Here is an 11,241-nt window from a genome sequence, read left to right as displayed (position 1 = left end):
ACCTCCGTTCGGTCCCGACATCCCTTGCATTCGTCCCCAAAATTTTGATATCAACTTCCCTGTTCACGCCGGTATGGAGGCCGAATGGGCCGGGTGGTCCGCGGGGGAAGCCGATTTTTTTGGTATCGGTCAAAATCGTTTTTTTTTTTTGCTAGCTGAGCAAATTTTGATTATATTTCTTCTTCGTACGTGTTGGTCTTGACCAAAAACGAAAATCTTCGACGGAAGTCGGCCGGCAAATGATCTTAGCAGTCGCGCCCAACAGTGTTTGTGAAACGCATAATTGTATTGTAAACCGGTAAACCGACTTTCGAGCGAACCATTGCACATGGCGGACGTTGCTCCTGCCCGGTTCCAAAAGTTTGTAGAAATCGGTGGAAATTAATGTTCCTTAAAGACAATATTGTTACGTATATTTGTTATCCGAAGTGTTAGAGATGTAGTGCCTAAAAGTTTGGGAAGTAGTGTTCATCTTACGCGGATGTACACGGATTTGTGATGTGTAATTCCATGAGGTGAATGTTAACACGGTTTCCGATGTCTTGTATTCACGCTGGTAACCAGGCCGGATGGGATCGGATGTCCCGTATAAGATAATTGCGGGAGCCGTTTGAAGAATCGGTCGTCATTTTATGACAATTTATTTAGAAGGTGTTTCCGTTTTTGTATACGTTAAATAACCTGGAGGATGATGGATTGGTCCAGACCCTTCTCTTAAGAAGGCATTCTTTAGCATATCTGAATATTGTGGAAAATTGTGTAAGCTGGCCGAATGACCTTATGCAGTCGTGCCCACTAGAAGTAAAGAAAAAGAAAGAAACCGGTAAACTTGTTAAAAAATGATCTATGCTCCTAACCTTACTGTTGTAAATATATACTTGAAAAACATTACTTTAAAATATGCAGAACACTAAAACCCCCGTTATGGTACTACAAGAGTTAGCAACAAAGAAAGGCTTTGCACCGCCTGATTATAAAATCGTGAGAAGTATATCTGGAACCCACTTGAACCGGTTCGATTTTGTAGTGTCTGTAGGGGGTATAGAGGCTGAAGGAAGCGGATCTTCGAAACAAATCGGTAAGCACGAAGCTGCCCACAACGCTTTGATGCAATTGAAAGAAATGGGTGTATACAATCCCGCTAATAATCCGGTAACCACATTTAAGGCTGCTTTAGAGAACACAGATAGCTCTTTCAAGTCTACTATTAATTGTATTGGTACGTATTGCGCGGTAATTCATATTATGTTCCTAAATGTTGGTGTTTTTGCTAAAAACAAAGATTTAATTAAGAAAAGTTTCTTAAAATTTGAATTCTAATTTTTTTAAAACTGGCAAATCTTTTTTTTTTTCAACAAAAAGGGAGATTCTATTGCTTTTACTTATTCTAGAAATTGTTGGTGTAAATAATACTGGGGAACCAGAAATGAAAAAAATACGTTTTATGAGTATCCCAGAAAAACAACCAATAGGTAAGCACTAAAATCCCCCGATACTTCATTTTTGTCACAAATTTTAACTATTAACATTAAATTTGTCTCTTCCAGTAAATTTGCAAAACCTTTGTGTTGAAAACAAGGCGCCTCCTCCCGTATTCACCGAAATTTCTTGTGTCGGTCCTCCCCATGCGAGGGAATTTACCTACGAATGTAGAATCGCGTCCTTGACCGCACAAGCTAAAGGCAACAGTAAAAAAATGGCCAAACAGTTGGTGGCCAAAGAAATGCTGGAGATGTAAGTGGAGGGGAATCGTTGAACAAAGGTTCGTCCTAAATTTGTTTCTGAATAGGGTGACAAGCGTTCTACCAGAACTGACAACACAAGTAGAAGATATCCGCAACGCCCTCACTGAGCAAGACTCTAAAGCGATTATTAAATACAATGAGATTCGTGCTGTCATTCCCGATAAAACTGTAAAAGTCAGCTGCATGTCTCACACTTTAAAAAAATTGATGATACAAAGAAACCTCACCTACAAGGATGATTTTGAAAGGGTGAGTGAAGACTGACAGTTCTTAGCGACCTGGAAAGGTCAAACTTAGAAATATATACGGAGTATTATTTTATTAACATCAAATTGCCTTTAGTCCAAATCGGATTAAAAAAGGCTATTTTCTACTAACCTTATGACCACTATGACTGCAACAGAGTATCTGACTATCAGGTTGACAATCGTGCTGCCTATCAAACAACCCAATGCTGTCAAATGACTAGTTAACTACACTTTTAACTTTCATGTGTAATAAATTTTTACTACCAAAAATGAAACACTGGTTAGGTAGAGAAACGCAGGTCATACAAAACGAAAATCGGAACACAAAACAACTTTATTACGAATATAGGCAAAAATTCTTTAGCATTTTTTTTTTTTTAATTTTGATTGCACTTATATTGATTTAAGTAAGGAATGCTATTCAATTCTTGTTTCCATCTTGTTCTGTCACTAGTCGAATTTTACATTTTTATTAGGAATTGCTTTGTCACCTTCTCTTTTCTTTTTCCTTAACTTATTTAACTTCAATTTCCTTGTCCATTACTTTCTTTTATTAATATCTAGTTGCTGTTGAGACTTTTCATATTCAATAAAATTTTCGTTACTCGGAACAAATAGTACTTGAAGCCTAATTTTCACATTTTTTTCTATTTGCATTCTTGATTCTGTGCATATTTTAGATGATTTTCAAATACATAAGTGCAGACAACAATTCTTTTATTTTCAATATCTGAATTATTGTTATTGTCTTGATAGTATTTACTAGTTTCTTTAACAATTTCATTGCTTCCTTGATTTTTATCGAAAGTGGAGAATTGATAATATTACTAAATTAGCAACCATCAAAAACTACGGTTCTCCAAGTTTTCTCATCAATTTTAATTCTGAATATCTATTTCAGAAATACCCAACCCGGTCAACTCTGTTTCTTGAAAAAGTGAATTTTTCGACAAACTAGAAATCCAATAAAACCACATTTTGAATATCTATTTTAATTTAAGGAGGAACAATTTGTATCTGTTCAAGGAAGAATGTTAAATGAATTATATACAAATAAAACACTTAATATTCCATATTCAAATTAAGATAAGTGTAGTACCTTGATTTCTGTGGTCTAAAAACCGAAGCATTAAGTATTTTTGAAAAAACATTTGTTATAATAATTTCACTATATCGAAGTGATTGCTACAAATTCCAGCTTTTGGTCTTAACGATTTTATTTTCTGCAAATCCTAGTAATGCATACCGCATCTGACATAAGCGTTTCTTCGAAATCTACAACTATAAATAATACTATGCACGAACATTACACGCCTGCATACCCATTAAATGACACATTGAAATCGTAACCACCAAGTTTATTACAAACTTCACACCGTTACAGCATTTTCTCTGTCTGTGTTTACAATATTGTCCTAAGACAGGTTTTCACTTTCAAAAACTCACAAAAACAAAGCAATCCACGACGCGTGCGGATGTCTGTGCTGTTGCTCTGATTAGTTTTTGCGTGCAACTAATACCCGTGGTTGATTCTTATTGCTAAAACTTAGTTAAGTGATCTGTTTCATACTCGCTTATATATCTACGTCAGCTGCGCGCTTACGACTTTTGTGTATTGCGTGAAACTACTCTTAGTTAGCTGTTTAGATTAAACACATTTGATTACCGCCAGCCCGGTTCGACTTTTTGTGGCGTTCAAAAAAGATATAACTTTTTCTGGCTCCCGTTCACTTTCGCCGCTACCAGGACCGATCAATATAAAACGCGATGTCCTGTAAGGAGTGCAATACATTGCTGTCTTCTGAAAGGCCCAGTGTTAAGTGCAGTGGTTGTGACTGGGACTTGCATGCCAACTGTGTGGGGCTGTCGAAGGAGGCAGCTTCTTGTATGACGCGCAGCAAACTAAAAAAATTTAGAATATTCTGCGATAAATGCAGCAAGCAGGAGGATAAGCTTGATCAACTAGTTAAAAAACTTGAGGCAAGAGGTAGACAGTTGGATGAGCTGAATAAGAGGTTGGAGAGAATGGAAACAACCTTCAACAGTCGCATAGTGGCTCTTGAGGCTGCGATCGCTAACTCAACTAGTTCTCCTCCCACCCCTGACTTACAGGAGGGGATCTTATCTGAAGCGTATGAGCGCCTTAAATGCTCTGGTAATATATTATCATATCAAAACTTCCCCAGTCTGATCCAGATCAAGATAAGCAATCGGCAACGGAGATTATACATCAGATAACAAATGAAGTTCTAAATGTCTCAGTGTTTCGGTTGGGAGCCCTTCATCCTGATGGGGAAAGCTCTAGAATCCGACCGCTAAAGGTCGTAGTTGGAAATCCTGAAGTGGTTAGAAAAATCCTAAAACAGCAAAACAAGCTTCTTACTGGACCGTTTAGGAATGTTAAGATATTTGACGACCAAACGCCCTCTCAGCGCAACTTGTTGGAGCAGAAAAGGAAGGAACTGAAGGACAGACACGAAAGAGGTGAAAAGCAGTTAACAATCAAATATATTAAAGGTGTGCCTTCAATCGTCAACATCTCGGCTCCAAACAAGTAAGCGTCGTTTCCTTGCCTATTGCTTACACCAATATTTGCTCATTGCCTGCCAAATTTGATCTTCTTGTTGCTTATGAGTTCCGTTAAACCTGTCTGTAGTCTAATAACCGAAACCTGGTTAAAGCCTTCCATTTCCGATTGCACCATATCTATTCCAGGATATACAATTTATCGTTCCGATCGACCTAGCAGGCGGGGTGGCGGCGCTTGTGTTTACGTTGCTGATCATATTGTCGGTACTTACAGGATCAAGCTCTTAGATTTAATGATGGGTCAGATGGTGGACGCTGTTTGTCTGTCATTTACCAGTTCTGATTTTCGTTTTTCACTCACCTGTGTATACAGGCCGAGCGATACTGATAATGATTCTAATCTTCAGCTCTTACAATCCATGAACAATTTTGTCACAAATTCCGTCAACCCTGTTATTGCTGGCGACTTTAATTTCCCAAGAATATCCTGGCCTGTTACTTTAAACGACTTTGCCCCCACTTCCATGGAATACATGTTCCTAGATTTTTTTGTCAGTAATCTTAGTCAACTTGTTGAAGAACACACGCGCTTCCGAGAGAACGACGCTCCGTCAACTCTTGATCTTGTAATTACTCCGGATCCCAATTTACTTGACAAATTGGAGCTTGATTCCCCAATTGGAAAATCTGATCATGTCGTTATTGAGTTTTGTATTCAAGCATTATGTTATCCCAAGCGGGTCAATAATCGCAAAATGTTATGCAGGACAAATTATGCAAGATTAGCTGCAGACCTTTTCCACCACACATGAAACATTCCTGATAACGACGTTAATTATAATTACATAGGCACAAGCTCCAAAACTCATTTTATTAAGTTCAATTCTGAGAAACCTTGGTTAACTGGACATCTATTCAAACAAATAAAACATAAGAGAGCTCTGTGGCGTAGATTTAAGGCCTCTGGCTCTGCTTCCGATTATGCTTTGCACAGAAGAGTTTCTAATAGTTTATCCTTGGAGATTAGAGAGACAAAGTCAGCATTCGAAAATGACCTCCTCAAATCGGCCCAAAGCGTTTTATTCTTATGTCAGACAACACGTATCGTCTAAGGTATCCCTTTCTGTCTCGGGAGAGGTCTCCTATAACCAGGACTTCATTTCAAATGAATTTGCTTCATATTTTGCTAGTGTCTTTGCTGATGAACCAGCTAATCTACCATCTCACTATGAGGGTCCCATAAATTCAGATTTATTAGAAGACATTCACTTTGACCAAGAGGACGTGAAGAAAACTCTTTCTGAGTTAAAAGAATATTCTGCTCCCGGACCTGATGGAATTTCCAGTAAAATCTTAAAAGCGAGTGCCCCTGTGCTTGCAGAGCCTATTTATATTATTTTGAGAAAATCTTTGGACTCTGCGCCACACTCCCAACCCACTGGTTATCCGCAAATGTAACACCGATTTATAAAAAGGGTGATAAGCTCGATGTTTCAAATTACCGCCCTATCAGCCTAGTGTGAATTATATGTAAGGATCTTGAACGCCTTATAGTAAATCAGCTGCTACCGTTTTTGATCGACTGCCATATTATACCTACATTGCAGCATGGCTTTGTTCCCGGCAGGTCTGTCATATCAAATACATTGACATGCTTGAATCACTGGACATCATCTCTTGACTCAGGTGATCCGGTGGATATTATTTACCTCGATTTCAGCAAAGCCTTCGACAAAGTGCCACATCGACGCTTGTTATTCAAACTTGAAAAGGTCGGAGTAGGGGGTAAACTGTTAGAGTGGATAGCGGCGTTCTTAAGCCACCGGTCGTTCAGAGTTCGCATTGGTAACGCTTTTTCACTGACACAAAACGTGCCTAGTGGTGTTCCCCAGGGATCGGTGCTGGGACCAGTGCTATTCTTACTGTACACCGTGAATTTGCTCTCCAGCATGTGAGCCCTTATGCTGATGACACTAAATTATTTTGAAATCCTTCAACACATACGGACGTATTGCAGAGAGACTAGAATACTATTTCCAAGTGGTGTTCAACTTGACTATTGCCGCTGAATGCTCAAAAGTACTCTGTGATGCATGTTGGCAAGAACAATCCCGGTTTGAATTATTATATCGATGGAAACTTTGTGTCAAGTGTCGTTTCTCAGATGGACCTATGTGTGACAGTAACTAACGATTTTGCGTGGTCTGCACATGTATCAAATATTGCAAAGAAAGCAAACTGCGCGTTATTTTTGTCAAAAAAGACTTCTAAAAATCCTAGTCCTCGCATCGCTTGCAGGCTTTTCACCACTTACATTCGCCCCATCCTGGAATTTGCTTCCCCAGTCTGGAACCCATGGCTATTGCGTGACTGTGATGTTCTGGAAAAAGTGCAACGAGTCGCTACGCGCTAGCCACTTCAGCTTAGACATACACCTTACGATGACCGTCTCAAAATACTTAATCTGCCAACATTAAGTCAGCGTCGGCTGCGTATACCTATACATTCAAATGTATAGATTTGCGCATAACCAATTTCCATCTGACATGCCCCTTGTAGTCTTAAGCAATGATGAACGCCTACGTGGTCATCCATTTAAAATAAGGAAGGAACAATTCAGGACTTCACATCGCCTGTATTTTATAAGTAACAGGACTTTCGATTATTGGAACAGTTTACCCCCAGGTGTTGTTTGTGCGTCGAACTTGTCTGTATTTAAACGTCACTTGGACAGTGCATTGTTTCACAGCAATAACTAAATGTTTATTATATGTGTTGTGTTACTAACTATCAATGTGCATAATAGGTTTTCCTCTGCATTTTATTCTTAGTAATAATAATAATAAAAACTTGCTCAAACTAACCAAAACTTGCTCAAATCAGCGACGGTAACATTATTTTAGCGCGACAACATTTTCAAAGCACCGTTACCAGCTTGATTGGTATGTTCAGCAAACGAAATAAAACTCCCTAATCTTTGAAACAATCATTTCGGCTTAGTTTTATATTTTCTAGATAATTGCCAAATACCAATGTAACCAATGCATTGTTATCTGTAAGCGCTTGACCCATATAAAATACTGAAGATATGCCGATAATACAGGAACTTATGGAGTAATTATAAAGAAAATTTTAAGGACCATTTAATGTGCGCATCCGCGAGATTTGAAATCCCTACCGACTGACATGGCCGCTGATAGATTATCAGGAAGTTTGGATTGTCGGCATTCTTATTTCAGTACTTTCTCAAAATATGCCATTTCATAACCTTTTTAAGTCATTCGTTTAATAAGCACTCGTTATTCAAATGTACTATTATCATATTTAAAATGTAACGTGGAAGCCGGAGTTTTGTAGAAGGCAAAGCATTATTAAATGCAAAATAGATAATCTTAATGTAATGTAAATTTAGTTCCAGTATTTTACACGAAAATAGCGGATCAATGTTTGCGGAATACCAGACAGCAACAGCTACGAGCATTTGTGTCCTGTATTCCTCAACCATGAGCTTTATTTATTAAATTATACACCCATAACTTAAAATGTTCGAATTTTTTAGCTATTTTTTAATATAACGCTCCGCGGGGTTGAAACCTTTCAGAAAGATGTAAACTTTCAAAATTACCGAGAACTCTGACGCTATAGCTACAATTTCTCACCCACGTATAATTTCAGTATTTCGAAGATGTTTCGGAAGAAAACCTTCGGCAGATTCTCGAAAAACTGGAATTAGAATACCAAACATCGATAATTCAGGAGAACCCGCCAATGGTTTCACTGGATATCAATATTGACACCACTTTTGTCCTCATAGCCTACGGGAGCACGCTGGCGGAAGCACGACAACGGCTGCTCAAACAGACATTCGAAACAATCCAGTGCTTTATGCAAATTGATGTGAAACGCGAAGTAATTTAGTCATTATACTTAGTTTTTTGTTACTAATGCTGGAGTTGGCATATGTTTTGTTTTTCATTATAATTACTTTATTATTAGTTTTTTTGTTTCTATCTGTTTAATTTAAACGATCTGCATTTCGAATGCCATGGTTTTATTTACAAACCTCAGCCCTTACTCCTAATATGAGGGGAAGCACTTTTCGACCTCACAGAACCTCAACAGAACGACAAGTTGATAACATGGTACAAATACTGCAATAAGGGTGTATTACTTCTGTGGACTCAACCGACTGTAGTTCATCTGAGTAATCGGAAATAAAGTTGTATTGTAAACAGTACATTTTTTTATAATTTTACAATTACATTTGTTGCAATTTAGATTCATATAATCCTCACTTCGATGTAATCTTTTATTTACTTGATCTATATTTGAAAACACAAAATATATTAATACATTCTATTGTATTGAATTTGTGTTATCCTATCATGCAAGGATATAATTAATTGTAAAATTGTATAATCATTTTTCACTTCAAGTACCTGATTAACATATTCTCTCCAACTTTCAACTGCTGTCTGGTATTAATTCACCCTGGGTTTTAATTACATCAACATCGGCAGAGACTTTTGGGTTATTACTATACGATTAAATTTGCAGTGATAAGGTGGTAATCTGAAGGGCATATTACTGTTCTTAAAACTTAGTTATTTTTTTATACAAATATCTTCAAAATAAGTCATGTTGAAACTCTTGCAATACTTCTTTTTTGCTGCAGATCGTTGGTACTTTTTAGCTAAAGTGTTATGCTAACTAGCATTATCATATACTATTAGGCTGCCTAGTGGGATATTTTAAGGAGAATTTTTTAGCCAATTATCAAAAAGTTCACTTGTCGATCATGTCCTGATGATAGTCTAACAAGCAGTCTTTAATGTTTTTTGCTGAATATACCTGACCAGGAAGTTGCAGTAAGTAGCATAATTGAGTGGATCACGCTGCTTAGCAGTCTTTGTTTAGCTGAGGTTATTTCATCAAGTTTAGGCTTTAATTTCATTACAGCTGTGCCCGACGTCCCAGCCCAGGTATTTTATCGCGGTTCCGTCTCTATTGAAATGTCCATGACGTCGATAGTGATTCGGTTTGACTAACTCTTCTGTCAACTAACAATACATCTGTATTTGTTATCGTTACAAGCATTCCTGTGATAGCGAGGTCCGCATATCCGATAATTTTAACATTTCGTGGCATATCTAGTTTTACTACCTCGTATTAGCATGCATTCCAGAGAAAGGGACTGAGAATCGATGCTCTCTGTTTTTGAGGTAACATGTCACCATGCGCATCAGGTACAGAGCTATGCTTTTTTCCTAAGTACTTTTATTATTCCCTGCCGCGGTACAGAGTTAAACGCATTTTCACGTCAAGTGTCTACTGTCGAGTCTTTCTTTAATTAATTACTCAAAATATCCTTCGATATGAAGGTTTACTTCTTACTTGTTTCTGTTGTTTTTCCAAAAGCACAAGCTTTGCTCTTTTCCATATTTTTGGAAATTCTCCAATGCACCTTCCTTATAATCTCGGCTGGAATTCGATTTGCTCCAGGAGCTCTTCTTGTTTTTAATTTGTTGGATGCTTCTTTAATTTCCTCTATTGTGAAAATTGAAGAGAGGAATATCGTTTTGGTTTACCTCTATTGGGGACCACTTAATTTTTTCTTCCTGGGGAAAAAAAGCAGGGGCGTCTCAGGCAAAATGTTTTTGTCGCTATCTTATAGCCCAAACCCTTTTTTCCTGGCTTCCTGGATTGCCTTTTTAACGGATGCTCCCTTTTCTTTCTACCGCTTTATAGCATCGTTTTTTCCCTCTTGACTAGCGTTACGTGATTTTTTTTTCTGGTCATGATATGTTTTTTGTTCAGTCACTTTTTTCTTAGTGCAGTATCCAGCAGTACGAAGGTTTCTTTTTTCGCCTGAGTCCTTTCTGATTTTAAAGGTGTTGCTGTTGGCGTTCGCGATGATGTCCTGGTAAAGTTAGCTTTCTATTTTTTTCCCAGAGCACGCAAAAAGTTTTCCATTTTTGCTTCCTCTATGTTCCAGCCGGCGTGCTTTTGTATTCGGAGGTCTACGCTTTTACCTCTTTACTGATCTCATCAATATTGAAGAAGATGTAGTTGTGGTCGGACAGGTTTTCCTCGTCCACCTCCTTCTGTCGTATCACATGAAGCATATCGTGGGCGGCATATCTTCTGCCCAAGTTTACTTCTAGCATTTTGGGAGGGAAATTTACGCTGTAGTTTTTGTTGCTGCTTTCCTATATACTGGGCTTTCCTTTCCGAAGTTTGATGCACGTTTTCGATCTATCTGGGCCGCGACAGTTTTTCGCCACGTGTCCCATATTCCAGCATCGGAAACACGATACGATTTTAGCTCTTTTACCACTCTGCCACTTCTTTCGTGAGAAACACTGTGGCTTCTTGTGTTTCTTTATATGATGGTCTGAGGGACCTGATTCTGGCATGGGCGGTTAGGTACGTCTCAATTTAATTAACAGTCTCCTCGCTGGTAGTAATAGCGTCAAAGTTCTTCACGAGCAGAATGGTATTCGCCTCGCTTTCACTGATGGTTTTTATTAGGGCGTCCGCTATGTCTGCAGCCTATCGTTAGGACTAGGTTGCCGTCTTTTGTGATTTTCTCAGTTTTTTTTTATTAATTTCACTCTTTACGCTCCTCAGTAGTTCTGCGTAAGATTTTGCAGATTTTTTCGATGACTACAGCTTCGGTAAGGGTAATGACACCTCACTGTTTCTAAGTGCACACTTTG

General features: G+C 38.2%; 1 protein-coding gene across 3 annotated transcripts; it reads left to right on the top strand.

The window, feature by feature from the left end:
- The first annotated feature begins 597 nt into the window (after positions 1 to 597).
- On the top strand, positions 598 to 8,517 carry LOC132697030 (RISC-loading complex subunit TARBP2-like). Of its 3 annotated transcripts, none has more exons than XM_060662282.1 (5): positions 598 to 1,219; positions 1,392 to 1,472; positions 1,548 to 1,734; positions 1,790 to 1,994; positions 2,895 to 2,993. In XM_060662282.1, exons 1-5 carry the CDS (start codon positions 901 to 903, stop codon positions 2,949 to 2,951), a joined length of 849 nt encoding a protein of 282 aa, XP_060518265.1. In that variant the 5' UTR covers positions 598 to 900; the 3' UTR covers positions 2,952 to 2,993. The 3 variants fall into 3 exon arrangements, with proteins under 3 accessions (XP_060518265.1, XP_060518263.1, XP_060518264.1); XM_060662280.1 differs by lacking the exon at positions 2,895 to 2,993 and adding an exon at positions 8,198 to 8,517 and having other exon boundaries at positions 603 to 1,219; XM_060662281.1 differs by lacking the exons at positions 1,392 to 1,472; positions 2,895 to 2,993 and adding an exon at positions 8,198 to 8,517 and having other exon boundaries at positions 617 to 1,219.
- The last annotated feature ends 2,724 nt before the right edge of the window (positions 8,518 to 11,241 follow it).

Source organism: Cylas formicarius, unplaced genomic scaffold (genome assembly GCF_029955315.1).
Source record: "Cylas formicarius isolate icCylForm1 unplaced genomic scaffold, icCylForm1.1 PGA_scaffold_1__22_contigs__length_36826433, whole genome shotgun sequence".
Lineage (NCBI taxonomy): Eukaryota > Metazoa > Arthropoda > Insecta > Coleoptera > Brentidae > Cylas > Cylas formicarius.
This window is presented reverse-complemented; position numbering and strand designations above follow the sequence as displayed.

What these genes read in the sequence shown, in the direction of transcription:
- LOC132697030 (XM_060662280.1), top strand. Translation starts at nt 901, where the DNA reads ATGCAGAACACTAAAACCCCCGTTATGGTACTACAAGAGTTAGCAACA. An exon ending in GTCTACTATTAATTGTATTG is followed by an intron (nt 1,220 to 1,391) that starts GTACGTATTGCG and finishes TACTTATTCTAG; the next exon opens with AAATTGTTGGTGTAAATAAT. An exon ending in ACAAGGATGATTTTGAAAGG is followed by an intron (nt 1,995 to 8,197) that starts GTGAGTGAAGAC and finishes GTATAATTTCAG; the next exon opens with TATTTCGAAGATGTTTCGGA.